Genomic DNA, 27,500 nt, shown 5'->3' with positions numbered 1-27,500 from the left:
TCCCTGAGTTAGCGTGTGGCGGTGTGTACCTTGGTGGTTGGGTGGTTCCCTGAGTTAACGTGTAGCTGAGTGTACCTTGGAGGTTGGGTGGTTCCCTGAGTTAACGTGTAGCGGTGTGTACCTTGGTGGTTGGGTGGTTCCCTGAGTTAACGTGTGGGTGGTTCCCTGAGTTAACTTGTAACTGAGTGTACCTTGGTGGTTGGGTGGTTCCCTGAGTTAACGTGTAGCGGTGTGTACCTTGGTGGTTGGGTGGTTACCTGAGTTAACGTGTAGCGGAGTGTACCTTGGTGGATGGGTGGTTCCCTGAGTTAACGTGTAGCGGTGTGTACCTTGGTGGTTGGGTGGTTCCCTGAGTTAACGTGTAGCGGTGTGTACCTTGGTGGTTGGGTGGTTCCCTGAGTTAACGTGTGGGTGGTTCCCTGAGTTAACGTGTAGCGGAGTGTACCTTGGTGGATGGGTGGTTCCCTGAGTTAACGTGTGGGTGGTTCCCTAAGTTAACGTGTGGGTGGTTCCCTGAGTTAACGTGTAGCGGTGTGTACCTTGGTGGTTGGGTGGTTCCCTGAGTTAACGTGTAGCTGAGTGTACCTTGGTGGTTGGGTGGTTCCCTGAGTTAACGTGTAGCGGTGTGTACCTTGGTGGTTGGGTGGTTCCCTGAGTTAATGTGTAGCGGTGTGTACCTTGGTGGTTGTGTGGTTCCCTGAGTTAACGTGTAGCGGTGTGTACCTTGGTGGTTGGGTGGTTCCCTGAGTTAACGTGTGGGTGGTTCCCTGAGTTAACGTGTAGCTGAGTGTACCTTGATGGTTGGGTGGTTCCCTGAGTTAACGTGTAGCGGTGTGTACCTTGGTGGTTGGGTGGTTCCCTGAGTTAACGTGTAGCGGTGTGTACCTTGGTGGTTGGGTGGTTCCCTGAGTTAACGTGTAGCGGTGTGTACCTTGGTGGTTGGGTGGTTCCCTGAGTTAACGTGTGGGTGGTTCCCTGAGTTAACGTGTAACTGAGTGTACCTTGGTGGTTGGGTGGTTACCTGAGTTAACGTGTAGCGGAGTGTACCTTGGTGGTTGGGTGGTTCCCTGAGTTAACGTGTGGGTGGTTCCCTAAGTTAATGTGTGGGTGGTTCCCTGAGTTAGCGTGTGGCGGTGTGTACCTTGGTGGTTGGGTGGTTCCCTGAGTTAACGTGTAGCTGAGTGTACCTTGGAGGTTGGGTGGTTCCCTGAGTTAACGTGTAGCGGTGTGTACCTTGGTGGTTGGGTGGTTCCCTGAGTTAACGTGTGGGTGGTTCCCTGAGTTAACTTGTAACTGAGTGTACCTTGGTGGTTGGGTGGTTCCCTGAGTTAACGTGTAGCGGTGTGTACCTTGGTGGTTGGGTGGTTACCTGAGTTAACGTGTAGCGGAGTGTACCTTGGTGGATGGGTGGTTCCCTGAGTTAACGTGTGGGTGGTTCCCTAAGTTAACGTGTGGGTGGTTCCCTGAGTTAACGTGTAGCGGTGTGTACCTTGGTGGTTGGGTGGTTCCCTGAGTTAACGTGTAGCTGAGTGTACCTTGGTGGTTGGGTGGTTCCCTGAGTTAACGTGTAGCGGTGTGTACCTTGGTGGTTGGGTGGTTCCCTGAGTTAACGTGTAGCGGTGTGTACCTTGGTGGTTGTGTGGTTCCCTGAGTTAACGTGTAGCGGTGTGTACCTTGGTGGTTGGGTGGTTCCCTGAGTTAACGTGTGGGTGGTTCCCTGAGTTAACGTGTAGCTGAGTGTACCTTGGTGGTTGGGTGGTTCCCTGAGTTAACGTGTAGCGGTGTGTACCTTGGTGGTTGGGTGGTTCCCTGAGTTAACGTGTAGCTGAGTGTACCTTGGTGGTTGGGTGGTTACCTGAGTTAACGTTTAGCGGAGTGTACCTTGGTGGTTGGGTGGTTCCCTGAGTTAACGTGTGGGTGGTTCCCTAAGTTAATGTGTGGGTGGTTCCCTGAGTTAGCGTGTGGCGGTGTGTACCTTGGTGGTTGGGTGGTTCCCTGAGTTAACGTGTAACTGAGTGTACCTTGGTGGTTGGGTGGTTCCCTGAGTTAACGTGTAGCGGTGTGTACCTTGGTGGTTGGGTGGTTCCCTGAGTTAACGTGTAGCGGTGTGTACCTTGGTGGTTGGGTGGTTCCCTGAGTTAACGTGTAGCTGAGTGTACCTTGGTGGTTGGGTGGTTACCTGAGTTAACGTGTAGCTGAGTGTACCTTGGTGGTTGGGTGGTTCCCTGAGTTAACGTGTAGCTGAGTGTACCTTGATGGTTGGGTGGTTCCCTGAGTTAACGTGTAGCGGTGTGTACCTTGGTGGTTGGGTGGTTCCCTGAGTTAACGTGTAGCGGTGTGTACCTTGGTGGTTGGGTGGTTCCCTGAGTTAACGTGTGGGTGGTTCCCTGAGTTAACGTGTAACTGAGTGTACCTTGGTGGTTGGGTGGTTACCTGAGTTAACGTGTAGCGGAGTGTACCTTGGTGGTTGGGTGGTTACCTGAGTTAACGTGTGGGTGGTTCCCTGAGTTAACGTGTGGGTGGTTCCCTAAGTTAATGTGTGGGTGGTTCCCTGAGTTAGCGTGTGGCGGTGTGTACCTTGGTGGTTGGGTGGTTCCCTGAGTTAACGTGTAGCGGTGTGTACCTTGGTGGTTGGGTGGTTCCCTGAGCTAACGTGCAGCAGTGTGGGTGGTTCCCTGAGCTAACGTGCAGCGGTGTGGGTGGTTCCCTGAGCTAACGTGTAGCAGTGTGGGTGGTTTCCTGAGCTAACGTGCAGCGGTGTGGGTGGTTCCCTGAGCTAACGTGTAGCAGTGTGGGTGGTTCCCCTGAGCTAACGTGGTGCAGTGTGGGTGGTTCCCTGAGCTAACGTGTGTGGGTGGTTCCCTGAGCTAACGTGCAGCAGTGTGGGTGGTTCCCTGAGCTAACGTGCAGCAGTGTGGGTGGTTCCCTGAGCTAACGTGTAGCAGTGTGGGTGGTTTCCTGAGCTAACGTGCAGCAGTGTGGGTGGTTTCCTGAGCTAACGTGCAGCAGTGTGGATGGTTCCCTGAGCTAACGTTGTGTGGGTGGTTCCCTGAGCTAACGTGTAGCGGTGTGGGTGGTTCCCTGAGCTAACGTGTAGCAGTGTGGGTGGTCTCCTGAGCTAACGTGTAGCAGTGTGGGTGGTTTCCTGAGCTAACGTGTAGCGGTGTGGGTGGTTCCCTGAGCTAACGTGTAGCAGTGTGGGTGGTTCCCTGAGCGGTGTGGGTGGTTTCCTGAGCTAACGTGTAGCAGTGTGGGTGGTTCCCTGAGCTAACGTGTAGCAGTGTGGGTGGTTCCCTGAGCTAACGTGTAGCAGTGTGGTTGGTTCCCTGAGCTAACGTGTAGCAGTGTGGGTGGTTCCCTGAGCTAACGTGTAGCAGTGTGGTTGGTTCCCTGAGCTAACGTGTAGCAGTGTGGGTGGTCTCCTGAGCTAACGTGTAGCAGTGTGGGTGGTTCCCTGAGCTAACGTGTAGCAGTGTGGTTGGTTCCCTGAGCTAACGTGGTAGCAGTGTGGGTGGTCTCCTGAGCTAACGTGTGGCGGTGTGGGTGGTTTCCTGAGCTAACGTGTAGCGGTGTGGGTGGTTCCCCTGAGCTAACGTAGCAGTGTGGGTGGTTCCCTGAGCTAACGTGTAGCAGTGTGGGTGGTTTCCTGAGCTAACGTGTAGCGGTGTGGGTGGTTCCCTGAGCTAACGTGTAGCAGTGTGGGTGGTTCCCTGAGCTAACGTGTAGCAGTGTGGGTGGTTTCCTGAGCTAACGTGTAGCAGTGTGGGTGGTTCCCTGAGCTAACGTGTAGCAGTGTGGGTGGTTCCCTGAGCTAACGTGTAGCAGTGTGGGTGGTTCCCTGAGCTAACGTGTGGGTGGTTCCCTGAGCTAACGTGTAGCAGTGTGGTTGGTTCCCTGAGCTAACGTGTAGCAGTGTGGGTGGTCTCCTGAGCTAACGTGTGGCGGTGTGGGTGGTTTCCTGAGCTAACGTGGTGTGGTGGTTCCCTGAGCTAACGTGTAGCAGTGTGGGTGGTTCCCCTGAGCTAACGTGGCAGCAGTGTGGGTGGTTCCCTGAGCTAACGTGTGGCAGTGTGGGTGGTTCCCTGAGCTAACGTGGTGTGGGTGGTTCCCTGAGCTAACGTGTGCGTGTGGGTGGTTTCCTGAGCTAACGTGTGGTGGATGGTCTCCTGAGCTAACGTAGCAGTGTGGGTGGTTCCCTGAGCTAACGTGTGGCGGTGTGGGTGGTTTCCTGAGCTAACGTGTGGCGGTGTGGATGGTCTCCTGAGCTAACGTAGCAGTGTGGGTGGTTCCCTGAGCTAACGTGTAGCAGTGTGGGTGGTCTCCTGAGCTAACGTGTAGCGGTGTGGGTGGTTTCCTGAGCTAACGTGTAGCGGTGTGGATGGTCTCCTGAGCTAACGTGTAGCAGTGTGGGTGGTTCCCTGAGCTAACGTGTAGCAGTGTGGGTGGTCTCCTGAGCTAACGTGTAGCAGTGTGGGTGGTTCCCTGAGCTAACGTGTAGCAGTGTGGGTGGTCTCCTGAGCTAACGTGTAGCAGTGTGGGTGGTCTCCTGAGCTAACGTGTAGCAGTGTGGGTGGTTCCCTGAGCTAACGTGTGTGTGGGTGGTCTCCCTGAGCTAACGTGTAGCAGTGTGGGTGGTTCCCTGAGCTAACGTGTAGCAGTGTGGGTGGTTTCCTGAGCTAACGTGTAGCAGTGTGGGTGGTTCCCTGAGCTAACGTGTAGCAGTGTGGTTGGTTCCCTGAGCTAACGTGTAGCAGTGTGGGTGGTCTCCTGAGCTAACGTGTAGCGGTGTGGGTGGTTTCCTGAGCTAACGTGTAGCGGTGTGGGTGGTTCCCTGAGCTAACGTGTAGCAGTGTGGGTGGTTCCCTGAGCTAACGTGTAGCAGTGTGGGTGGTTCCCCTGAGCTAACGTAGCAGTGTGGGTGGTTCCCTGAGCTAACGTAGCAGTGTGGGTGGTTCCCTGAGCTAACGCGTGTAGCAGTGTGGGTGGTTTCCTGAGCTAACGGTAGCGGTGTGGATGGTCTCCTGAGCTGTGGGTGGGGTGGTTCCCTGAGCTAACGGTAGCGGTGTGGGTGGTTTCCTGAGCTAACGTGTGCGGTGTGGATGGTCTCCTGAGCTAACGTGTGGCAGTGTGGGTGGTTCCCTGAGCTAACGTGTAGCAGTGTGGGTGGTCTCCTGAGCTAACGGTAGCGGTGTGGGTGGTTTCCTGAGCTAACGCGTGTGGATGGTCTCCTGAGCTGTGGTGTGGTGGTTCCCTGAGCTAACGGTAGCAGTGTGGGTGGTCTCCTGAGCTAACGTGCAGTGTGGGTGGTTCCCTGAGCTAACGTGTAGCAGTGTGGGTGGTCTCCTGAGCTAACGTGTGGCAGTGTGGGTGGTCTCCTGAGCTAACGTGTAGCAGTGTGGGTGGTTCCCCTGAGCTAACGTGTAGCAGTGTGGGTGGTCTCCTGAGCTAACGTGTAGCAGTGTGGGTGGTTCCCTGAGCCAACGTAGCAGTGTGGGTGGTTTCGAGCTAACGCAGCAGTGTGGGTGGTTCCCTGAGCTAACGTGTAGCAGTGTGGGTGGTTCCCTGAGCTAACGTGAGCAGTGTGGGTGGTCTCCTGAGCTAACGCGCAGCGTGTGGGTGGTTTCTGAGCTAAGCAGTGTGGGTGGTTCCCTGAGCTAACGTGGTAGCAGTGTGGGTGGTTCCCCTGAGCTAACGTAGCAGTGTGGGTGGTCTCCTGAGCTAACGTAGCAGTGTGGGTGGTTCCCTGAGCTAACGTGTAGCAGTGTGGGTGGTCTCCTGAGCTAACGTGTAGCAGTGGGTGGTCCCCTGAGCTAACGTGCAGTTGGGTGGTTCCCCTGAGCTAACGGTAGCAGTGTGGGTGGTCTCCTGAGCTAACGTAGCAGTGTGGGTGGTTCCCTGAGCTAACGCGCAGTGTGGGTGGTTTCCTGAGCTAACGTAGCAGTGTGGGTGGTTCCTGAGCTAACGTGGTAGCAGTGTGGGTGGTTCCCTGAGCTAACGGTAGCAGTGTGGGTGGTCTCCTGAGCTAACGCGGTAGCGGTGTGGGTGGTTTCCTGAGCTAACGTGTAGCAGTGTGGGTGGTTCCCTGAGCTAACGTGTAGCGGTGTGTACCTTGGAAGAGAGCGATGAGGATGTCTGGCGGCGTGCGGATGTCCTGCGGTGTCCTCCAGGGCAGCAGGAAGGTCTCTCTGCTGACCAGGCGGGACGGGCCCGACTCGGCCGGGTCCTGCAGGCTGCAGGGCAGCCGCCCAAACTCCGTCAGGTGGATGAAGGCGAGCCAGAGCAGCGCCCGGTCGCCCAGCGCCAGGTGCTCCGCCACGCTGCGCTCCTGGGCCGACTTCAAGGCGTTCTGCACACACAGCACAGCACCCATCAGCCCAATGGGTCAAGGAACCAGTAACCTGGGTGGGGGTGGCCCAGTGGATAGCACACGTGCCTTTGGTGTGAGAGCTCTGGGTTTGATTCCCACTGCGATAAATCAACCAGTGTGTCCCTGAGCAAGGCACTTAACCCCTAGTTGCTCCAGAGGCGTGTAACCTCTAACATATGAAGTAATTATAAGTCGCTTTGGATAAAAGTGTCAGGTAAATGACATGTAATGTAACTAGTAACTAAAGCTGGAACAGATGAATGTAGCGAAGTAACTAAAGTAACTAGTAACTAAAGCTGTAACATATGAATGTAGCGGAGTAACTAAAGTAACTAGTAACTAAAGCTGTAACATATGAATGTAGCGGAGTAACTAAAGTAACTAGTAACTAAAGCTGTAACAGATGAATGTAGCGGAGTAACTAAAGTAACTAAAGCTGTAACATATGAATGTAGCGGAGTAACTAAAGTAACTAGTAACTAAAGCTGGAACAGATGAATGTAGCGGAGTAACTAAAGTAACTAGTAACTAAAGCTGGAACAGATGAATGTAGCGGAGTAACTAAAGTAACTAGTAAATAAAGCTGGAACAGATGAATGTAGCGGAGTAACTAAAGTAACTAGTAACTAAAGCTGAACAGATGAATGTAGCGGAGTAACTAAAGTAACTAGTAACTAAAGCTGGAACAGATGAATGTAGCGGAGTAACTAAAGTAACTAGTAACTAAAGCTGGAACAGATGAATGTAGCGGAGTAACTAAAGTAACTAGTAACCAAAGCTGGAACAGATGAATGTAGCGGAGTAACTAAAGTAACTAGTAACTAAAGCTGGAACAGATGAATGTAGCGGAGTAACTAAAGTAACTAGTAACTAAAGCTGGAACAGATGAATGTAGCGGAGTAACTAAAGTAACTAGTAACTAAAGCTGGAACAGATGAATGTAGCGGAGTAACTAAAGTAACTAGTAACTAAAGCTGGAACAGATGAATGTAGCGGAGTAACTAAAGTAACTAGTAACTAAAAGCTGGAACAGATGAATGTAGCGGAGTAACTAAAGTAACTAGTAACTAAAGCTGGAACAGATGAATGTAGCGGAGTAACTAAAGTAACTAGTAACTAAAGCTGGAACAGATGAATGTAGCGGAGTAACTAAAGTAACTAGTAACTAAAGCTGGAACAGATGAATGTAGCGGAGTAACTAAAGTAACTAGTAACTAAAGCTGGAACAGATGAATGTAGCGGAGTAACTAAAGTAACTAGTAACCAAAGCTGGAACAGATGAATGTAGCGGAGTAACTAAAGTAACTAGTAACTAAAGCTGGAACAGATGAATGTAGCGGAGTAACTAAAGTAACTAGTAACTAAAGCTGGAACAGATGAATGTAGCGGAGTAACTAAAGTAACTAGTAACCAAAGCTGGAACAGATGAATGTAGCGGAGTAACTAAAGTAACTAGTAACCAAAGCTGGAACAGATGAATGTAGTGGAGTAACTAAAGTAACTAGTAACTAAAGCTGGAACAGATGAATGTAGCGGAGTAACTAAAGTAACTAGTAACTAAAGCTGGAACAGATGAATGTAGCGGAGTAACTAAAGTAACTAGTAACTAAAGCTGGAACAGATGAATGTAGCGGAGTAACTAAAGTAACTAGTAACTAAAGCTGGAACAGATGAATGTAGCGGAGTAACTAAAGTAACTAGTAACTAAAGCTGGAACAGATGAAGGTAGTGGAGTAACTAAAGTAACTAGTAACTAAAGCTGGAACAGATGAATGTAGCGGAGTAACTAAAGTAACTAGTAACCAAAGCTGGAACAGATGAATGTAGTGGAGTAACTAAAGTAACTAGTAACTAAAAGCTGTAACAGATGAATGTAGCGGAGTAACTAAAGTAACTAGTAACTAAAGCTGGAACAGATGAATGTAGCGGAGTAACTAAAGTAACTAGTAACTAAAGCTGGAACAGATGAATGTAGCGGAGTAACTAAAGTAACTAGTAACTAAAGCTGGAACAGATGAATGTAGCGGAGTAACTAAAGTAACTAGTAACTAAAGCTGGAACAGATGAATGTAGCGGAGTAACTAAAGTAACTAGTAACCAAAGCTGGAACAGATGAATGTAGCGGAGTAACTAAAGTAACTAGTAACCAAAGCTGTAACATATGAATGTAGCGGAGTAACTAAAGTAACTAGTAACCAAAGCTGTAACAGATGAATGTAGCGGAGTAACTAAAGTAACTAGTAACCAAAGCTGTAACAGATGAATGTAGCGGAGTAACTAAAGTAACTAGTAACTAAAGCTGTAACAGATGAATGTAGCGGAGTAACTAAAGTAACTAGTAACTAAAGCTGTAACAGATGAATGTAGTGGAGTAACTAAAGTAACTAGTAACCAAAGCTGTAACAGATGAATGTAGCGGAGTAACTAAAGTAACTAGTAACTAAAGCTGGAACAGATGAATGTAGTGGAGTAACTAAAGTAACTAGTAACTAAAGCTGGAACAGATGAATGTAGCGGAGTAACTAAAGTAACTAGTAACTAAAGCTGGAACAGATGAATGTAGCGGAGTAACTAAAGTAACTAGTAACCAAAGCTGGAACAGATGAATGTAGCGGAGTAACTAAAGTAACTAGTAACTAAAAGCTGGAACAGATGAATGTAGCGGAGTAACTAAAGTAACTAGTAACTAAAAGCTGGAACAGATGAATGTAGCGGAGTAACTAAAGTAACTAGTAACTAAAGCTGGAACAGATGAATGTAGCGGAGTAACTAAAGTAACTAGTAACTAAAGCTGTAACATATGAATGTAGCGGAGTAACTAAAGTAACTAGTAACTAAAGCTGGAACAGATGAATGTAGCGGAGTAACTAAAGTAACTAGTAACTAAAGCTGGAACAGATGAAGGTAGTGGAGTAACTAAAGTAACTAGTAACTAAAGCTGGAACAGATGAATGTAGCGGAGTAACTAAAGTAACTAGTAACTAAAGCTGGAACAGATGAATGTAGCGGAGTAACTAAAGTAACTAGTAACTAAAAGCTGTAACATATGAATGTAGCGGAGTAACTAAAGTAACTAGTAACTAAAGCTGTAACAGATGAATGTAGCGGAGTAACTAAAGTAACTAGTAACTAAAGCTGTAACATATAATGTAGCGGAGTAACTAAAGTAACTAGTAACTAAAGCTGTAACATATAATGTAGCGGAGTAACTAAAGTAACTAGTAACTAAAGCTGGAACAGATGAATGTAGCGGAGTAACTAAAGTAACTAGTAACTAAAGCTGGAACAGATGAATGTAGCGGAGTAACTAAAGTAACTAGTAACTAAAGCTGGAACAGATGAATGTAGCGGAGTAACTAAAGTAACTAGTAACTAAAGCTGGAACAGATGAATGTAGCGGAGTAACTAAAGTAACTAGTAACTAAAGCTGTAACATATGAATGTAGCGGAGTAACTAAAGTAACTAGTAACTAAAGCTGTAACAGATGAATGTAGCGGAGTAACTAAAGTAACTAGTAACTAAAGCTGTAACAGATGAATGTAGCGGAGTAACTAAAGTAACTAGTAACTAAAGCTGTAACAGATGAATGTAGTGGAGTAACTAAAGTAACTAGTAACTAAAGCTGTAACAGATGAATGTAGTGGAGTAACTAAAGTAACTAGTAACTAAAGCTGTAACAGATGAATGTAGCGGAGTAACTAAAGTAACTAGTAACTAAAGCTGGAACAGATGAATGTAGCGGAGTAACTAAAGTAACTAGTAACTAAAAGCTGGAACAGATGAATGTAGCGAGTAACTAAAGTAACTAGTAACTAAAGCTGGAACAGATGAATGTAGCGGAGTAACTAAAGTAACTAGTAACTAAAGCTGGAACAGATGAATGTAGCGGAGTAACTAAAGTAACTAGTAACTAAAGCTGTAACATATGAATGTAGCGGAGTAACTAAAGTAACTAGTAACTAAAGCTGGAACAGATGAATGTAGCGGAGTAACTAAAGTAACTAGTAACTAAAGCTGGAACAGATGAAGGTAGTGGAGTAACTAAAGTAACTAGTAACTAAAGCTGGAACAGATGAATGTAGCGGAGTAACTAAAGTAACTAGTAACTAAAGCTGGAACAGATGAATGTAGTGGAGTAACTAAAGTAACTAGTAACTAAAGCTGTAACATATGAATGTAGCGGAGTAACTAAAGTAACTAGTAACTAAAGCTGTAACAGATGAATGTAGCGGAGTAACTAAAGTAACTAGTAACTAAAGCTGTAACATATAAATGTAGCGGAGTAACTAAAGTAACTAGTAACTAAAGCTGTAACATATAATGTAGCGGAGTAACTAAAGTAACTAGTAACTAAAGCTGGAACAGATGAATGTAGCGGAGTAACTAAAGTAACTAGTAACTAAAGCTGGAACAGATGAATGTAGCGGAGTAACTAAAGTAACTAGTAACTAAAGCTGGAACAGATGAATGTAGCGGAGTAACTAAAGTAACTAGTAACTAAAGCTGGAACAGATGAATGTAGCGGAGTAACTAAAGTAACTAGTAACTAAAGCTGTAACATATGAATGTAGCGGAGTAACTAAAGTAACTAGTAACTAAAGCTGTAACAGATGAATGTAGCGGAGTAACTAAAGTAACTAGTAACTAAAGCTGTAACAGATGAATGTAGCGGAGTAACTAAAGTAACTAGTAACTAAAGCTGTAACAGATGAATGTAGTGGAGTAACTAAAGTAACTAGTAACTAAAGCTGTAACAGATGAATGTAGTGGAGTAACTAAAGTAACTAGTAACTAAAGCTGTAACAGATGAATGTAGCGGAGTAACTAAAGTAACTAGTAACTAAAGCTGTAACAGATGAATGTAGTGGAGTAACTAAAGTAACTAGTAACTAAAGCTGTAACAGATGAATGTAGCGGAGTAACTAAAGTAACTAGTAACTAAAGCTGTAACAGATGAATGTAGCGGAGTAACTAAAGTAACTAGTAACTAAAGCTGTAACAGATGAATGTAGCGGAGTAACTAAAGTAACTAGTAACTAAAGCTGTAACAGATGAATGTAGTGGAGTAACTAAAGTAACTAGTAACTAAAGCTGTAACAGATGAATGTAGCGGAGTAACTAAAGTAACTAGTAACTAAAGCTGTAACAGATGAATGTAGCGGAGTAACTAAAGTAACTAGTAACTAAAGCTGTAACAGATGAATGTAGCGGAGTAACTAAAGTAACTAGTAACTAAAGCTGTAACAGATGAATGTAGTGGAGTAACTAAAGTAACTAGTAACTAAAGCTGTAACAGATGAATGTAGTGGAGTAACTAAAGTAACTAGTAACTAAAGCTGTAACAGATGAATGTAGTGGAGTAAAAAGTCCAATATTTCTCTCTGAAATATAGCGGAGTAGAAGTAGAACGTGGCATGAAGAGAAAAGACTCCAGCACAGTACAAGTAGCTCAACATGTGGTAGTGGAGTGCATGCTACAGAGTGTAGTGTTGACGGACCTGCAGCAGAGCCAGAGCGCTGTCCATGCGCCCGGTGAACAGGTTGAGCTGGACTCTGTAGAGCAGCGCCTCCATCAGCTGGAAGGACAGTTTGTCGGAGACGCCAGAAGATGCTTCGGAGAGCAGGAAGTGCAGTAGACGCTCGCACACGTAGTCCTTCCCCTCGAAGGAGCTCTCCAGCTTCAGATACTGACGCAGACCAACAGACAAGAGCTACGTAAGCCTCCGACAAACAGCTGATCAAATCAGTATTTCATCTTCTAGGGATGACCCAGATCTGACACAGAGACTACAGCAAGTTCTTCTTAACTCCTGGGTCGGCTGTAAACACGACTTTATGAACGTTACCAGCTTTAATGTGAACGGAAAACAATCTAGAAACAATATTCAGGAGGTTGTGATTAAAGTCAAAGCTGCCCCCAGTGTGGAGAGACTAGGTTTGCTCCATACGAGGAAAAGGTGCGCTAATGTTCTGTGGAGGCACCACACCAACAACCTGAATCACATCTCTCTTTAGTGGGATATTGGATGTGAGAAGAAGGAAATGGTTCTAACGTTGCTCTTTAGATGGGTGTGGATGTCCCACACCAGGAGTCATTTATATAGTGATCCATTATCTGTTCAACACATGTTCTATTAAAGAAAAGATAGAAAATACATATTTGTGTGTGCTGTAAAGTGGTTAGAAAAAATGAAATCTGAATCGGCTAAAATCGGTATCGGCTGGTCTGACTCAAAGAAATCAGAATCGTCCTAGAAAGTTGTAATCAGTGCAGCTCTATTCTCAAATATCTTGATAACAATATAACTTGCTATAATCCAATATTAAAGTGCTCTCAGTTCTGCTGCTTTCAGTATTTTGCTAAAATACAACAAACTGCTTGTTGAGTTTAAAACTAATGAAAGGAAATCAAGTCCAACTTTCTTTTACTGAACAAAATGAACACTGAAGTGAATATAAAAGGCAGCACTAAGAAAAGAACACGATCTCTGAGTTTCTGCTGATATTTCCTTTCATGATCATGGTGGTTACAGAGAGGACGATAAAAAGCTGATTATTGTGCAGCTCTGTGCAGGAAGTCCTCTGTGGTTCCTGACTTACGTTCCACCAGACTTGGTAGTCGGGCGCGTGCTCCACGGCCATCTCGCACATCTCCTGCACCTCCTCGCGGCTGCCCCGCCGGGAGAACAGAGACAGGTAGTGGCTCCACACCTCGGGGTTCTCACAGTTACTCTCCAGGGCGCGGGACAGCGTGTTCAGCGCCGCCTCCAAGCACTCCGCTGCAGACCTGAGGACGACAGAGAGGCACAAAAACTTCACACCAAAGTCGCAATATTACGGAGAGAAAACGTGGAACGTAACGGCTGGAAAAAGTGGTGAAAACGTTAGAGAGAAGTAAGGTTTCTGGACTTACGTCTCGTTCTGACTGAGGTACTTGAAGGCGAGTTTGATCCACAGCTGCGTGTCTCGGGGACTCTCCAGGACACTGGTCTCCAGGTTGGAGATGTCGTCCGTCTCGCTGATGAAGTAACGTTTGTCCTCCGATGTGACGCAGACGTCCAGCGCAGACAGGCTGGTCCTGGAGACACCATCTGGACACACAGACACAACACAGTGTTTACAGTCTAATATCTGGATATATTCATCTAGACACAGAGACACATCAGTGTTTACAGTCTAATATCTGGATATATTCATCTAGACACACAGACACAACACAGTGTTTACAGTCTAATATCTGGATATATTCATCTAGACACAGACCATCACAGTGTTTACAGTCTAATATCTGGATATATTCATCTAGACACAGACCATCACATCACAGTGTTTACAGTCTAATATCTGGATATATTCATCTAGACACAGAGACACATCACAGTGTTTACAGTCTAATATCTGGATATATTCATCTAGACACAGAGACACATCAGTGTTTACAGTCTAATATCTGGATATATTCATCTAGACACAGACCATCACATCACAGTGTTTACAGTCTAATATCTGGATATATTCATCTAGACACAGACCATCACATCACAGTGTTTACAGTCTAATATCTGGATATATTCATCTAGACACAGACCATCACATCACAGTGTTTACAGTCTAATATCTGGATATATTCATCTAGACACAGACCATCACATCACAGTGTTTACAGTCTAATATCTGGATATATTCATCTAGACACAGACCATCACATCACAGTGTTTACAGTCTAATATCTGGATATATTCATCAGGACACAGACTAACTCAACAAACTAACCTCTATCTATGTACATTTAAGAGACTTACTTTAAAGGAGACCCATTATCTACTGTTTTCACGTTGATACTTGTATTTGGAGTTTGTACTAGAACATGTTTAATTGCTGTAATGTTCAAAAACTTCATTTTTCTCATCCTGTTTGTCTAAATATAGCTGGATTACCCCTCTGTCTGAAATGCTCTGTCTTTAAAGACAACGTTTCCATATCTACGATCTGCTCTGCCTCTTTATAGTTAGTATAGATATATATATACACACACACAATATATATAATCAATGTTCCAGCAGGAATGTGACCCGAAATATGGGAGAAATTAACTGCAGCCAATATTTCCAGGTTCCTGTGCCATTAGTGTTCAGAAGGTTTTAGCTCACAGGGATTTCTTCTCCTTATTTAAAGCTTTGGCCACGTTTAACATCCATCTTTCTAACATTATGGATTATTATGATATATTATAGCTGATATGTAACTTTGAAACATTATAGATTATTATGATATATTATAGCTGATATGTAACATCCAGCTTTGTAACATTATAGATTATTATGATATATTATAGCTGATATGTAACTTTGTAACATTATAGATTATTATGATATATTATAGCTGATATGTAACTTTGTAACATTATAAATTATTATGATATATTATAGCTGATATGTAACTTTGTAACATTATAGATTATTATGATATATTATAGCTGATATGTAACTTTGTAACATTATAAATTATTATGATATATTATAGCCGGTATGTAACATCCATCTTTGTAACATTATAGATAATTATGATATATTATAGCTGATATGTAACATCCAGCTTTGTAACATTATAGATTATTATGATATATTATAGCTGATATGTAACTTTGTAACATTATAGATTATGATATATTATAACTGATATGTAACATCCAGCTTTGTAACATTATAGATTATTATGATATATTATAGCTGATATGTAACTTTGAAACATTATAGATTATTATGATATATTATAGCTGATATGTAACATCCAGCTTTGTAACATTATAGATTATTATGATATATTATAGCTGATATGTAACATCCAGCTTTGTAACATTATAGATTATTATGATATATTATAGCTGATATGTAACTTTGTAACATTATAGATTATTATGATATATTATAGCTGATATGTAACTTTGAAACATTATAGATTATTATGATATATTATAGCTGATATGTAACATCCAGCTTTGTAACATTATAGATTATTATGATATATTATAGCTGATATGTAACTTTGTAACATTATAGATTATTATGATATATTATAGCTGATATGTAACTAGGGCTGGGCGATAAAACGATAACGATATGTATCGTGATAGACACATAATCAATATTAATAGAAAATGCGGTCGATAAAACGTTCGATAACTTGTTTTTCTTCATCAGAAGAAACCAGAGGTTGTGAATCAAGTTTGGTTGCATGAACAAAGGCACTCACTCTCTGGCAACCTAGCAACGTGGGGAGTGACACTAACAGCCAATCATGTAACAGTATCATGTTTGGTTGCGCCACATCGCTGTCTCGTGTTCTTCAATAACAGAACCGGCGTGGAGTGGAAAGTGAGTGCCGCAGCGAGCGAGGAAATCGTTGATAAAACAGGAAAAGTCAGTATGGCAGTTTTGGGGATTTTATAAGTCTGACCGTAGTCAGACCAATGTCGTCCAACACTGGTAATACCATAAACTTAGTTAGCCGCGCTCACACTTTGGAGCACAGCCGTATTCGCCATCAACGTCCAACCACATCTGCAGCTGCAACACGGCACAAGCAGCAGACCACCATGGAGAGGTACTCTGCATCAGCGCCTTACTAAACACTACAAGCAGCAGACCACCATGGAGAGGTACTCTGCATCAGCACCTTACTAAACACTACAAGCAGCAGACCACCATGGAGAGGTACTCTGCATCAGCACCTTACTAAACACTACAAGCAGCAGACCACCATGGAGAGGTACTCTGCATCAGCACCTTACTAAACACTACAAGCAGCAGACCACCATGGAGAGGTACTCTGCATCAGCGCCTTACTAACCACTACAAGCAGCAGACCACCATGGAGAGGTACTCTGCATCAGCACCTTACTAAACACTACAAGCAGCAGACCACCATGGAGAGGTACTCTGCATCAGCACCTTACTAAACACTACAAGCAGCAGACCACCATGGAGAGGTACTCTGCATCAGCGCCTTACTAAACACTACAAGCAGCAGACCACCATGGAGAGGTACTCTGCATCAGCGCCTATACTAAACACTACAAGCAGCAGACCACCATGGAGAGGTACTCTGCATCAGCGCCTTACTAAACACTACAAGCAGCAGACCACCATGGAGAGGTACTCTGCATCAGCGCCTTACTAAACACTACAAGCAGCAGACCACCATGGAGAGGTACTCTGCATCAGCACCTTACTAAACACTACAAGCAGCAGACCACCATGGAGAGGTACTCTGCATCAGCACCTTACTAAACACTACAAGCAGCAGACCACCATGAAGAGGTACTCTGCATCAGCGCCTTACTAAACACTACAAGCAGCAGACCACCATGGAGAGGTACTCTGCATCAGCGCCTTACTAAACACTACAAGCAGCAGACCACCATGGAGAGGTACTCTGCATCAGCACCTTACTAAACACTACAAGCAGCAGACCACCATGGAGAGGTACTCTGCATCAGCACCTTACTAAACACTACAAGCAGCAGACCACCATGGAGAGGTACTCTGCATCAGCACCTTACTAAACACTACAAGCAGCAGACCACCATGGAGAGGTACTCTGCATCAGCACCTTACTAAACACTACAAGCAGCAGACCACCATGGAGAGGTACTCTGCATCAGCACCTTACTAAACACTACAAGCACCAGACCACCATGGAGAGGTACTCTGCATCAGCACCTTACTAAACACTACAAGCAGCAGACCACCATGGAGAGGTACTCTGCATCAACGCCTTACTAAACACTACAAGCAGCAGACCACCATGGAGAGGTTACCAACCTAGCACTAAACCTGCAGAAAATAGTTCTTCTCAGGTTTCTTATATTTAACATTTTGCACTATTTTATGACACTTTATTAAGCACTTCTTACTTATTCTTTAATTTTGCACCTTAATGTTAAGAGATAATTGTTAAGTGTTCATTGTGATTTTAGACCTGTTTACATTTGAATTATTTGAGTGTTTTCCATGGTTGTGTTGACAATTCTGCTTTTATAACTGAGGGGATTATAATCAGAGCAGGGTTAGGTTTAAAATAAACATGTTTAAATTTAATATATTTTTCTCCTGGTCCTTATTTTAAATAGGTCATAAAAAAAATCAATAATTATCGATATCGACCGATATGAAAAACTTATATCGTGATACAGTTCTCAACCATATCGCCCAGCCCTATATGTAACTTTGTAACATTATAGATTATTATGATATATTATAGCTGATATGTAACTTTGTAACATTATAGATTATTATGATATATTATAGCTGATATGTAACATCCAGCTTTGTAACATTATAGATTATTATGATATATTAAAGGTGATATGTAACTTTGTAACATTATAGATTATTATGATATATTATAGCTGATATGTAATTTTGTAACATTATAGATTATTATGATATATTATAGCTGATATGTAACTTTGTAACATTATAGATTATTATGATATATTATAGCTGATATGTAATTTTGTAACATTATAGATTATTATGATATATTAAAGCTGATATGTAACTTTGTAACATTATAGATTATTATGATATATTAAAGCTGATATGTAACTTTGTAACATTATAGATTATTATGATATATTAAAGCTGATATGTAACTTTGTAACATTATAGATTATTATGATATATTATAGCTGATATGTAATTTTGTAACATTATAGATTATTATGATATATTATAGCTGATATGTAACATCCATCTTTGTAACATTAAAGATTATTATGATATATTATAGCTGATATGTAACTTTGTAACATTATAGATTATTATGATATATTATAGCTGATATGTAACTTTGAAACATTATAGATTATTATGATATATTATAGCTGATATGTAACTTTGTAACATTATAGATTATGATGATATATTATAGCTGATATGTAACTTTGTAACATTATAGATTTGTGTTTGTGTGTGTGTCCTCACCGTGTCTCCCGGCAGTCAGCGGTCCTCCTGCAGACTCGTCCTCGCTGTCGTCCTCGGGACACACACCGCTCGGCGCCGCCGGCTTCGGCCGCCACCGCCGCGGGTCTTTCCACGTGGTGAACGGAGGGACTGCAGACAAATCACAACGTTACACCTTACACCTACAGACAGTACAGTCTGTAGAAAGACTTAGAATTATATATAGATTATATATATAGTCATGGTATAGTCTGTAGAAAGGCTTATAATTATATAGATTATATATAAAGTCATAGTATAGTCTGTAGAAAGGCTTATAATTATATAGATTATATATAAAGTCATAGTATAGTCTGTAGAAAGGCTTATAATTGTATAGATTATATATAAAGTCATAGTATAGTCTGTAGAAAGGGTTATAATTATATATATTATATATAAAGTCATGGTATAGTCTGTAGAAAGGCTTATAATTATATAGATTATATATAGTCATAGTATAGTCTGTAGAAAGGGTTATAATTATATAGATTATACATAGTCATAGTATAGTCTGTAGAAAGGGTTATAATTATATAGATTATACATAAAGTCATAGTATAATCTGTAGAAAGGCTTATAATTATATAGATTATATATAGTCATAGTATAGTCTGTAGAAAGGGTTATAATTATATAGATTATACATAAAGTCATAGTATAGTCTGTAGAAAGGCTTATAATTATATAGATTATATATAAAGTCATAGTATAGTCTGTAGAAAGGGTTATAATTATATAGATTATATATAAAGTCATAGTATAGTCTGTAGAAAGGGTTATAATTATATAGATTATACAAAAAGTCATGGTATAGTCTGTAGAAAGGCTTATAATTATATAGATTATATATAAAGTCATAGTATAGTCTGTAGAAAGGCTTATAATTATATAGATTATATATATAAAGTCATGGTATAGTCTGTAGAAAGGCTTATAATTATATAGATTATATATAAAGTCATGGTATAGTCTGTAGAAAGGCTTATAATTATATAGATTATATATAAAGTCATTCTATAGTCCGTAGAAAGGCTTATAATTATATAGATTATATATAAAGTCAGTATAGTCTGTAGAAAGGCTTATAATTATATAGATTATATATAAAGTCATTCTACAGTCTGTAGAAAGGCTTATAATTATATAGATTATATATAAAGTCATAGTATAGTCTGTAGAAAGGTTTATAATTATATAGATTATATATGAAGTCATAGTATAGTCTGTAGAAAGGGTTATAATTATATATATTATATATAAAATCATAGTATAGTCTGTAGAAAGGGTTAATTATATATATTATATATAAAGTCATAGTATAGTCTGTAGAAAGGGTTATAATTATATATATTATATATAAAGTCATAGTATAGTCTGTAGAAAGGGTTATAATTATATATAAAGTCATAGTATAGTCTGTAGAAAGGCTTATAATTATATAGATTATATATAAAGTCATAGTATAGTCTGTAGAAAGGGTAATAATTATATATATTATATATAAAGTCATGGTATAGTCTGTAGATAGGGTTATAATTATATAGATTATATATAAAGTCATGGTATAGTCTGTAGAAAGGGTAATAATTATATATATTATATATAAAGTCATAGTATAGTCTGTAGAAAGGGTTATAATTATATAGATTATATATAAAGTCATAGTATAGTCTGTAGAAAGGGTTATAATTATATATATTATATATAAAAGTCATGGTATAGTCTGTAGAAAGGGTAATAATTATATATATTATATATAAAGTCATAGTATAGTCTGTAGAAAGGGTTATAATTATATAGATTATATATAAAGTCATAGTATAGTCTGTAGAAAGGCTTATAATTATATAGATTATATATAAAGTCATAGTATAGTCTGTAGAAAGGCTTATAATTGTATAGATTATATATAAAGTCATAGTATAGTCTGTAGAAAGGGTTATAATTATATAGATTATATATAAAGTCATGGTATAGTCTGTAGAAAGGCTTATAATTATATAGATTATATATAGTCATAGTATAGTCTGTAGAAAGGGTTATAATTATATAGATTATACATAGTCATAGTATAGTCTGTAGAAAGGGTTATAATTATATAGATTATACATAAAGTCATAGTATAATCTGTAGAAAGGCTTATAATTATATAGATTATATATAGTCATAGTATAGTCTGTAGAAAGGGTTATAATTATATAGATTATACATAAAGTCATAGTATAGTCTGTAGAAAGGCTTATAATTATATAGATTATATATAAAGTCATAGTATAGTCTGTAGAAAGGGTTATAATTATATAGATTATATATAAAGTCATAGTATAGTCTGTAGAAAGGGTTATAATTATATAGATTATACAAAAAGTCATGGTATAGTCTGTAGAAAGGCTTATAATTATATAGATTATATATAAAGTCATAGTATAGTCTGTAGAAAGGCTTATAATTATATAGATTATATATATAAAGTCATGGTATAGTCTGTAGAAAGGCTTATAATTATATAGATTATATATAAAGTCATGGTATGGTCTGTAGAAAGGCTTATAATTATATAGATTATATATAAAGTCATTCTATAGTCCGTAGAAAGGCTTATAATTATATAGATTATATATAAAGTCAGTATAGTCTGTAGAAAGGCTTATAATTATATAGATTATATATAAAGTCATTCTACAGTCTGTAGAAAGGCTTATAATTATATAGATTATATATAAAGTCATAGTATAGTCTGTAGAAAGGTTTATAATTATATAGATTATATATGAAGTCATAGTATAGTCTGTAGAAAGGGTTATAATTATATATATTATATATAAAATCATAGTATAGTCTGTAGAAAGGGTTAATTATATATATTATATATAAAGTCATAGTATAGTCTGTAGAAAGGGTTATAATTATATATATTATATATAAAGTCATAGTATAGTCTGTAGAAAGGGTTATAATTATATATAAAGTCATAGTATAGTCTGTAGAAAGGCTTATAATTATATAGATTATATATAAAGTCATAGTATAGTCTGTAGAAAGGGTAATAATTATATATATTATATATAAAGTCATGGTATAGTCTGTAGATAGGGTTATAATTATATAGATTATATATAAAGTCATGGTATAGTCTGTAGAAAGGGTAATAATTATATATATTATATATAAAGTCATAGTATAGTCTGTAGAAAGGGTTATAATTATATAGATTATATATAAAGTCATAGTATAGTCTGTAGAAAGGGTTATAATTATATATATTATATATAAAGTCATGGTATAGTCTGTAGAAAGGGTAATAATTATATATATTATATATAAAGTCATAGTATAGTCTGTAGAAAGGGTTATAATTATATAGATTATATATAAAGTCATAGTATAGTCTGTAGAAAGGCTTATAATTATATAGAGTATATATAAAGTCATAGTATAGTCTGTAGAAAGGGTTATAATTATATAGATTATATATAAAGTCATAGTATAGTCTGTAGAAAGGCTTATAATTATATATATTATATATAAAGTCATAGTATAGTCTGTAGAAAGGGTTATAATTATATAGATTATATATAAAGTCATAGTATAGTCTGTAGAAAGGCTTATAATTATATATAAAGTCATAGTATAGTCTGTAGAAAGGCTTATAATTATATAGATTATATATAAAGTCATAGTATAGTCTGTAGAAAGGGTTATAATTATATAGATTATATATAAAGTCATAGTATAGTCTGTAGAAAGGCTTATAATTATATAGATTATATATAAAGTCATAGTATAGTCTGTAGAAAGGGTTATAATTATATAGATTATATATAAAGTCATAGTATAGTCTGTAGAAAGGCTTATAATTATATAGATTATATATAAAGTCATAGTATAGTCTGTAGAAAGGGTTATAATTATATAGATTATATATAAAGTCATAGTATAGTCTGTAGAAAGGCTTATAATTATATATAAAGTCATAGTATAGTCTGTAGAAAGGCTTATAATTATATAGATTATATATAAAGTCATAGTATAGTCTGTAGAAAGGGTTATAATTATATAGATTATATATAAAGTCATAGTATAGTCTGTAGAAAGGGTTATAATTATATATATTACATATAAAGTCATAGTATAGTCTGTAGAAAGGGTTATAATTATATAGATTATATATAAAGTCATAGTATAGTCTGTAGAAAGGGTTATAATTATATATATTACATATAAAGTCATAGTATAGTCTGTAGAAAGGGTTATAATTATATAGATTATATATAAAGTAATAGTATCAGAAAGGAGATTATTGACCTTGGTAGTTGGTGCACACACACACACACACACACACAATAATAAATAAATAAATAAATAAATAAATAAATAAATATGTAAAGTAGCTGTTTAGTATAAGAAGGTGAATGGGTGGAGTGCAGAATGTAAGACATGTATAGCATGGATGTGTAATGGGAAAGTGATGATGATGATGATGATGATGATGATGATGATGATGATGATGATGATGGTGATGATGAAGAAGATGATGATGATCTCACCGTGGCGTTTGCTTTCGTTGACTTTGCTGACGAGGAGGACGGCCTTCTGGTCCACGCCCATACGGTCTTTGTTGGTCCCAAACAGCTTCTTCATGTACTTCTCTACAAATACACACAAATACACACATACTGTCTTCATGTACTTCTCTACAAACACACAAAAATACACACATACTGTCTTCATGTACTTCTCTACAAACACACAAAAATACACACACTGTCTTCATGTACTTCTCTACAAACACACACAAATACACACACTGTCTTCATGTACTTCTCTACAAACACACACAAATACACACACACTGTCTTCATCTACTTTTCTACAAATACACACATACTGTCTTCATGTACTTCTCTACAAACACACACAAATACACACACTGTCTTCATCTACTTTTCTACAAATACACACAAATACACACACTGTCTTCATCTACTTTTCTACAAATACACACAAATACACAAACTGTCTTCATGTACTTCTCTACAAATACACACAAATACACACACTGTCTTCATGTACTTCTCTACAAACACACACACACACACACACACACACACACACACACACACACACACACACACACACACACACACACACACACACACACACACACACACACACACACACACACACACACACACACACACACACACACACACACACACACACAGAACACAATCAGGGACAGGTTTTCAAAACCGACCTGTGCAGATGCTGACGTCATCGTACGAGCTGGACTCAGAGCAGACAATTATAGGATATATCTTTCTATAGATGTCCTGGAACAGACAGACACCTGTATACATATATCTTCCTCATAGATATGAAGAGACAGACACATTATAGATATATCTTTCTATAGATATGAAGAGACAGACACATTATAGATATATCTTTCTATAGATATGAAGAGACAGACACATTATAGATATATCTTTCTATAGATATGAAGAGACAGACACATTATAGATATATCTTTCTATAGATATGAAGAGACAGACACATTATAGATATATCTTTCTATAGATATGAAGACACAGACACATTATAGATATATCTTTCTATAGATATGAAGAGACAGACACATTATAGATATATCTTTCTATAGATATGAAGACACAGACACATTATAGATATATCTTTCTATAGATATGAAGAGACAGACACATTATAGATATATCTTTCTATAGATATGAAGAGACAGACACATTATAGATATATCTTTCTATAGATATGAAGACACAGACACATTATAGATATATCTTTCTATAGATATGAAGACACAGACACATTATAGATATATCTTTCTATAGATATGAAGAGACAGACACATTATAGATATATCTTTCTATAGATATGAAGAGACAGACACATTATAGATATATCTTTCTATAGATATGAAGACACAGACACATTATAGATATATCTTTCTATAGATATGAAGAGACAGACACATTATACATATATCTTTCTATAGATATGAAGAGACAGACACATTATACATATATCTTTCTATAGATATGAAGAGACAGACACATTATAGATATATCTTTCTATAGATATGAAGAGACAGACACATTATAGATATATCTTTCTATAGATATGAAGACACAGACACATTATAGATATATCTTTCTATAGATATGAAAGCATGAAGGACAGAGACAGATGTGAAGGACAGAGACAGAGATGAAGGACAGAAGAGAGGGATTAATAAAGGGCTGTCACCATCTGCAGTCGTCATCGTTGCAGGTCCCCGTCAGGTCGAAGCGACAGAAACACTTCCTGGGTTCAATGGTGTTGCTATGGGTAACGGAGCTCAGAGACAGCTTCTCCTTGGTCCTGTAGTACGGACTGAACCTGACACACACACACACACACACACACACACACACACACACACACACACACACACACACACACACACACACACACACACACACGTTATACTCTCCATATATACTCTGACAGTTGTTGGTGAGGAGGAGCTGTGGTTTAGGGTTTGGTGGGTTGGGTAAACTTTGCTGGTGGTGTACCTGTAGGACTTGAAGACCAGCAGAGGACTGTGATAGGACCCAAAGGGGACGGGCCTCAGATCAGAGATCCCTGATTGGCTCGTAGCTGCGTCCACGTCCACTGAGACTGCCTGCACAGAGACAAAAGAGAGGGAGACCGAGAGAGACGAGATTTCAGTATAGATTTGTCCAGAACCCTGGAGCTCTAGAGCAGCTTGAGGAAGAGCCCCGACCAGGAGGCTTCCTGTGCGGTAAGTGTTTAGCGTGTTTAGTGTGTTTAGCGTGTGGGTGCTCACCGTCCCGGTGGCGGCGGTGGCGAGGAGCGGCTCCCCCGCGGTGGCGAGGAGGGGCTCCCCCACGGTGTGCAGCTCGCTCTGCAGCAGCTCTCCGAGCCGCGCCTGCTGCTGGTAGCGCTGCTTCAGGGCGTCCACGTCCAGCCCGGCCAGCACGCCGCCGGCCCGCACGCCGGCCCGCACGCCGCCGGCTCGCACGCACGCCGGGCTCGCACGCCGCAGCGCTGGCCGGCTGGCTCACGGGGCTGCTGGCGGGGTTGTTGCCGGGGTTGTTGCCGGGGTTGTTGGCCGGCTTGGCGTCTTTAGCCGGCGTGGTGCCCAGCTGCTCCAGGTGTGGTTTGGTGAAGGACACGCTGGACTGGCGCAGAGAGCTCCTGCGAGCTCCTGGGACGGCGGCGGGCGCTGGCTCCGAGTCCTCTCCCTCGGGGAGGTCCTCGCTGTCCAGCGTGAGTTTGTCCTGCGTGAGGTCGTGCAGGGAGGGCTGCGGCGGCGGGAAGGAGGGGGGCGGAGCCTGGCTCGGAGGCTCCCCGGCAGCAGCAGGAGGCGGCGGCGGCGGGGGGGAGGCCCGCGCCGCCGGCTCGGCCGGCACCGCGGCGGCGGCGGCGCGGTTGTGCAGAGCCTGAGCCTCCTTCAGCTTCTGGATCTTCAGAGCGTACTCCGACTCCAGCTGCTGCAGACGCTGCTTCTGGGACATCAGCTCGGAAAAGTGACGCTCGTCCACACGCTGCAGCTTCCTGACAGGCTGAGAGACACAGAGACAGACAGAGAGAGAGGGACAGACACACAGACAGACAGAGGGACAGACAGAGAGGGACAGACACAGAGACAGTGAGTGAGAGAACTAGCTGTTGCTCCATGTCCTATAGTGTGTCTCTGTTGACTACGTCCTTTAGTAACTCATGTGTCTGATTTCATTAAAGCCTCTTTACAACGTGGACAAAGAGACGTCACTGTCATCCAGAATGAAAATCAGAAGACAGAGAGGCCCGATGGTGGTTGTCTCAGCTCTGGGGGGAGATAGTGAAGAGCTAGATGCTGGTTGTCCCCCTCTCTGGGGGTCCCCCTCTCTGGGGAGATAGTGAAGAGCTAGATGCTGGTTGTCCCCCTCTCTGGGGGGAGATAGTGAAGAGCTAGATGCTGGTTGTCCCCCTCTCTGGGGGGAGATAGTGAAGAGCTAGATGCTGGTTGTCTCAGCTCTGGGGGGGAGATAGTGAAGAGCTAGATGCTGGTTGTCTCAGCTCTGGGGGGGAGATAGTGAAGAGCTAGATGCTGGTTGTCCCCCTCTCTGGGGGGAGATAGTGAAGAGCTAGATGCTGGTTGTCCCCCTCTCTGGGGGGAGATAGTAACATTGTGAGCTTTAGGTGGTCTCACCAGAGCCAGGCTGGAGTCGGTCCTGCGTTTGGATCCTCTGGCTGCAGCCAGCTGGGTCAGCTCCTGCTCATAGCGCACAGCCAGGCTCTTCTTTAGGGACACGCGGTGGTCCACGCGCTGCACCTGCACACACACACACCATGAGGAGAGGGCTGTCACACCTGGGGGGTCTGGGGGTGGGTCTGGTTGGGTCTGTGTGTGTCTGGTTGGGTCTGGTTGTGTCTCTGGTTGTTGGTGTGTGTCTGGTTGTGTGTGTGTGTGTGTCTGGTTGTGTCTGTGTGTGTCTGGTTGTTTGTGTGTGTGTTTGTGTGTCTGGTTGTTGGTGTGTGTGTGTGTGTGTGTGTCTGTGTGTGTCTCTGGTTGTTGGTGTGTGTCTGTGTGTGTGTCTCTGGTTGTTGGTGTGTGTCTAGTTGTGTCTGTGTCTGGTTGTTGGTGTGTGTGTGTGTGTGTCTGGTTGTGTGTGTCTGGTTGTGTGTGTCTGGTTGTGTGTGTGTCTGTGTGTGTGTCTGGTTGTGTGTGTATATGTGTGTCTGTGTGTGTGTCTGTGTGTGTGTGTGTGTGTGTGTGTCTGTTGTGTGTGTGTATGTGTGTGTGTGTCTGGTTGTGTGTCTGGTTGTGTGTGTCTGGTTGTGTGTGTGTCTGGTTGTGTGTCTGGTTGTGTGTGTATATGTGTGTCTGTGTGTGTGTGTATATGTGTGTCTGGTTGTGTGTGTCTGGTTGTGTGTCTGGTTGTGTGTGTATATGTGTGTCTGTGTGTGTGTGTATATGTGTGTCTGGTTGTGTGTGTCTGGTTGTGCGTCTGGTTGTGTGTGTGTGTGTGTGTGTGTGTGTGTGTGTGTCCCACCTGTTCCTGCAGCTTCTTGAGCAGTGTGCGGTTGGCGGTGACGATCT

At 41.3% G+C, this 27,500-nt stretch overlaps 1 protein-coding gene across 1 annotated transcript in view; it reads right to left on the bottom strand.

Moving 5' to 3' along the window:
- zfc3h1 (zinc finger C3H1-type containing) overlaps nucleotides 1–27,500 on the bottom strand; it is a gene marked incomplete at its 3' end in the record, with an annotated part of 74,241 nt that overhangs the window by 19,664 nt on the left and 27,077 nt on the right. Inside the window, exons 14-26 of the mRNA XM_028585296.1 lie at nucleotides 27,454–27,500; nucleotides 26,610–26,732; nucleotides 25,441–25,980; nucleotides 25,242–25,358; nucleotides 24,967–25,076; nucleotides 24,658–24,790; nucleotides 23,634–23,709; nucleotides 22,924–23,025; nucleotides 18,356–18,484; nucleotides 13,282–13,459; nucleotides 12,969–13,155; nucleotides 11,867–12,055; nucleotides 6,109–6,346 (exon numbers count right to left, since the gene is read on the bottom strand). The exon at nucleotides 27,454–27,500 is cut by the window's right edge and continues 128 nt beyond it. Of these exons, the coding sequence (XP_028441097.1) occupies nucleotides 6,109–6,346; nucleotides 11,867–12,055; nucleotides 12,969–13,155; nucleotides 13,282–13,459; nucleotides 18,356–18,484; nucleotides 22,924–23,025; nucleotides 23,634–23,709; nucleotides 24,658–24,790; nucleotides 24,967–25,076; nucleotides 25,242–25,358; nucleotides 25,441–25,980; nucleotides 26,610–26,732; nucleotides 27,454–27,500 (2,169 nt within the window). The remainder of the gene's footprint in view (nucleotides 1–6,108; nucleotides 6,347–11,866; nucleotides 12,056–12,968; nucleotides 13,156–13,281; nucleotides 13,460–18,355; nucleotides 18,485–22,923; nucleotides 23,026–23,633; nucleotides 23,710–24,657; nucleotides 24,791–24,966; nucleotides 25,077–25,241; nucleotides 25,359–25,440; nucleotides 25,981–26,609; nucleotides 26,733–27,453) is intronic.

This window comes from Perca flavescens, chromosome 8 (genome assembly GCF_004354835.1).
Source record: "Perca flavescens isolate YP-PL-M2 chromosome 8, PFLA_1.0, whole genome shotgun sequence".
Lineage (NCBI taxonomy): Eukaryota > Metazoa > Chordata > Actinopteri > Perciformes > Percidae > Perca > Perca flavescens.
The sequence above is the reverse complement of the archived record's forward strand: the minus strand, read 5'-3'. Positions and strand labels throughout refer to the sequence as shown.